At 36.2% G+C, this 4,751-nt stretch overlaps 1 protein-coding gene and 1 pseudogene across 1 annotated transcript; one reads left to right on the forward strand and one right to left on the reverse strand.

Annotated features, from left to right (window-relative positions):
* Positions 1-196: 196 nt before the first annotated feature.
* AADACL2 (arylacetamide deacetylase like 2) lies at positions 197-1,074 on the reverse strand. Its single transcript, XM_019634884.1, has 2 exons — positions 1,027-1,074; positions 197-799 (listed from the first exon to the last, which is right to left on the reverse strand). Exons 1-2 carry the CDS (start codon positions 1,072-1,074, stop codon positions 197-199), a joined length of 651 nt encoding a protein of 216 aa, XP_019490429.1.
* A 1,068-nt stretch (positions 1,075-2,142) lies between these two features.
* Positions 2,143-3,827, forward strand: LOC109378537 (polypeptide N-acetylgalactosaminyltransferase 1 pseudogene; annotated as a pseudogene).
* Positions 3,828-4,751: the final 924 nt, after the last annotated feature.

Here is a 4,751-nt window from a genome sequence, read left to right on the forward strand (position 1 = left end):
GATTATATACATTTTACATATACGGGTTTTGTGAGTCAGAAAAATTACTACTTCAAGAATATACAGTAATTATTGTAACTAATTCAAATCTAGATTTAGACAATAAAAATACAAATGGCATTGTTCTTCGCACTACAACTACAAAATACACAAATTACAACCAACTACGTGATGGCCATGTATACTTTGTATATACTTATAAATTCTTATCCAGCCAACTAATATACATATCTCTTATCCTGAGACCTAGATGTAAATACAGTGGTGATCTCATGTATGATAAAGCCCCATGGAATCCATCCTCAACATGTTCATGAAAAACTTGAACTCCAACATTCTGAAGTCTTGAAACATACATAAGTCCATCATCTCTCAAGGTATCATATTCACAGGTAAGAATGTAAGTTGATGGCAAATTCTGTAACTGTGAATCATTGGCCAACAAAGGTGATGCTCTGATATCCATAAGTGCTGGCAATAAGTAACTAGTTCTTCCAAGAATTGGCTCAGTATAAACATGGTCCTTTCTATACTTCTTGGGTAAGAGAGTACTCCAGTTAACAAACTTGAACAGATGTCTTGATTCCAGAGGCATATGCTGGTTTCTTTTCATTGCTTGGGGAAATGTTTCATCCTTAGTAAGATATAAACTCACAAGTTTTATGGCTATGTCTCTTGTCAGAACTATACCATGCTCATTTTCTTGGTGAGATGGCAAATAAGAATCAATTACCTGTAAGTGAGGGTAAAGTAAAGCTTGTATCTTGATTTTATGTTTTATTGCAACATCATTCTGCACCTGAAAAAAAAATATGATAATATCTTCTAAGGCAAAGACTTCCAGAACACCAGGAAGAGGAAATTTAAATAATTTAAGCAATCTTGAAATGAACAAATCTACACAAATTGATGCAATGTTATAATTATTTTCATGATTTTTAACATTAGTTTCAGGTGTACAGAACAGCATAATAGTTAGACATTTATACCCCTCACAAAGTGATACCCCCTTCCCCAATCTATTACCCCTCTGACACGATGTCCCCTATGCTGCATTCCATATCTCGTGACCATATACATACACACACACACACACACACATATATATATATATATACATATATATATATATATATGTATATATAAAATTATAGTTGACATTCAATATTATTCACCTTCAGCTTCAGGTGTACAGCGCAGTGGTCAGGCATCTATACTGTCCATGAAGTAGTCTACCTAATAAGACCAGTGCCCATCTGACACCCTACAAAATCTTTGCAAGGTTATTGATTATATTCCCCAAACTGTCTTCAATATCCCTGTGGAAATACTGTGAATACCAATTTGTGCTTTCTAATTCCCTCACCTTCTCCCTCATCCTCACCGCCCTCCCAACTAGCAACCACCAATTTTTCCTCTATATCTCTGAGACTATTTCTGTTTAGTTTGCTCATTTATTCAGTTCTCTAGATTCCACATATAAGTGAGATCATATGATATTGCACCAATAAGTGAAATAATTCATGATATTTTTAATGCCTTTCAGTGACATGAGAAAATGTTAAGCTCATTTTAAGGATAAAGTTTTGAAAATTTTGGTTGTATGTGTGAGAAAGAGATGCACCCTTCCAGTTATAAGATACATAAGTTCTGGGATATAATGTACAGCATAGTGACTATAGTTAATAATGTTGTATTGTATATTTGAAAATTACTAGATAGTAGATCCTAAAAGTTCTTCACATGAAAACATTTTTAACTATGTGAAGTGATGGATAGTAACTAGATTTATTGTGGGAATCATTTCACAATATATACATATATGGAATCATTATGTTGTACACCTGAAACTAATATAATGTTATATGTCAATTGTGTCTGAGTTAAAAAAAATTAAGACATATGGCAACATGTGAAGCACTACTGGGCTGTACCCAAGGATTTGAGAGACTGAGAACAGCAGCTACAGTGAGCCCCCAATCTGAGGTGATGATAGATGTAGCAGCAACCTGGCTTCATGACCACAATAATAGCACACACTACTGCTAGATTTGTTCTAGAAAATGGGTGCCTTNCTTTACTTCAGTGAATAGAACAAATGCATGAAAAGGAGGGAGGACTTCCTGCTGGAGATGATGTCAAACAAAGGTATATCCAGATATTCTTCCTACAGCAAGGTTGGCGATTGCTTCCTGCAAAGAGACTTGGAGCACACTTCTGCGAACTGCCCTCTCCATGGTGTAATTACTCGATCACCAAGGCTCATACTAGAAGAAATTGTTCTGGTAACTGATGCCACTAGCAGACTTTAAAAAAAGGCCTCTAGAGAATTATGTGAAAAAACTAAAAGGACTAGTTCATGTAATCCAGGTGGAATCATGTTCTGGATTGATGATCGCTAGATTAAAAAGATGCTATTGTTTTTAAAAGGTTAAGTGCTCATCTTCATGTTGTGAGTGTCCAGTGGGCTGGATGGAGCTCCTGTAGCCAGGATCAAATAAGACAGGAGAACAGAGGCATGTCTCATCATCAATGTGATTATCCAGGATACTTTTTGAGTACATCACAGGTTATGACCTGTGGTGTATTCAACTGCAAGCTCAATTCTTGCTGACACCCTTTTCCCCAAAGAGAAGTGGAGTGAAGTGATGAGTCTTCCTGTCAGAACGCCATCAATGCAGGAGACCTTTTTCAATAGACAGAGATAACTTTTAAGAAATTGGAATATATGTCGTTTGCTATGGGTTGAATTGTGTCCCCCTTTCCAAAAAAAAAAACACAAAACACACAAAAAACAGAGACAGAGAGTGAGAGATGTTAGAGTCTTGGTACCCAGTACCTCAGTTGTGACCTTATTTGGAGATAGTTAAAATGAGGTCATTAGGGTGGGCTTTAAACCAATATGATTGGTGTCCTTATGAAAAGGGGAAATTGTAGACACATACATAGGGGGAAATGCCATGAGATGATTCAGAGTTATCCTGCCACAAGCCCAGGAACTGCCAGACGCTAGGAAGAATCCTGGAATCGACCCTTTTCTAGCACATCTGGAAGGAGCATGACCCTATGGACACCCTGATCTCAGACTTCTACCCTCCAGAACTGAGACAATACAGTTCTGTTGTTTAAGCCACTTGGTTTGTGGTACATTGTTAGGGCAAGCCTACCAAGCTGGTACAATGCTGGAATGGATATTTGAGGAGCAGGAAACATAGAAATTTCCTTTAGGATTGGCGCTCTCAACATACTTTGGAAATTGTTGTATACATGTTGGATATATATTTTGGAAATCTACACTTTATATGTTTCCAGAAGGCACAGGGCAGATTATCAATAAAAATGATTACTTGTAGAGTTTGGATAGATACAGTCTGGTATTTCTTCTGTGTAATTTCCCCAGGAGATATAAAGGTAGATTATAGAGATATACCAACAAGACTTGGTCTAAGACACAAACTTTTCTGTTGATAATTAGAAAAAACTTACCCTGATTCTCAAGCTCTGCCCTGCTATTTCTGTGTGGAAGAGATACAAAATGTGGAAATAAATCAATATCTGGGTAACATAAATACAAAAGAGAATGAACAGTTTGAAATTTTTAGCTGGCATGGTTATGGGATGTAATCAGATCTTCCCTTGTACTGCCAATAAATAAATTAGAACAGATGACTTTCGTTTGGACGTTTCCATACTTAATGACTTGATCACAATGCTCAAATCCACCACATAAAAGGCAACAAACTTTGGGAGTGTGACCCAATGAAACCAACCCTGCAGCATGTGACAGTAACCAGTGTCTGGATAAAGCCCCAGAACAGGAGAGCCAGGTAACCTGTTGTTAGAGACTGAAATGGAAGCCTGTCCAGCAGTGGCTCCTTTGAAATGCCTTTCTTCCAGGAATGTTTTGAGAACAAATTTACAGAATATATGAGGATTGACTGGGCCACTTTAGCATACATTTCTGACACATTTAAAAGTTGCCAAAAATAGTGTTTTCTTGCTTAGCAGGATGTAAGGTTTTTCAGGAATTAAAACTTAAACTCCTCAAGCTTTTCTCTAGCTGTGAGCTACCTTTCCTATCCAAGGATGTGAAACTACATACTCGTGAGACAGCACACTCATGCTCACAAGATTGAAAGACTCTTTCATCAAGAATCACGATGAAGAATGTTGACAAGTGGGACAATCAACGAAATGTACTTTCGGGAGAGCTGTGCCTTTTACGATTTGCTTGCACATGAGTTACTTTTGCTGAACGTGCTTTCATAATGAAGAGATTTCCAAGAAGTTTTTTGTTTGTTTGTTTTTTGTGTTTTGTTTTCCCCCTAATTAGAACTAGTAGTCAGTATTCTAAATGATGAAAAAGAACTGGAGCCCAATTCACTATGACAATAAAAGCATTTTTACAATTTAAAAAATAACTTTAGAGTTTAAAGAAATTAAATCAGAACTACGGAAATATAATTCATTGTAGTATCAAAGTTCTGTATAGATATTATAAACCTCAATGGGGAAAAAAACTGATTCCAATGCTATTCATTTTGTTTTTATTTGTGATAATCTGGATGCTGTTTTTATCCTTTGGGTGCTAAAACGAAGCTGAAGAAAAATAGCTATTTGAACATAGTTAATTTCTTTCTACATTAAAAAAAAGGATGTGGTTTATCGATTGTTGAAATTGTCATTTTTAATTGCCTTCTGAAAAAAGTTAGGTTTGACATAATGTCTGGTCTCAACTGAACAAGTTAGTT

The sequence above is a fragment of the Hipposideros armiger genome, unplaced genomic scaffold, assembly GCF_001890085.2.
Source record: "Hipposideros armiger isolate ML-2016 unplaced genomic scaffold, ASM189008v1 scaffold_2117, whole genome shotgun sequence".
NCBI lineage: Eukaryota > Metazoa > Chordata > Mammalia > Chiroptera > Hipposideridae > Hipposideros > Hipposideros armiger.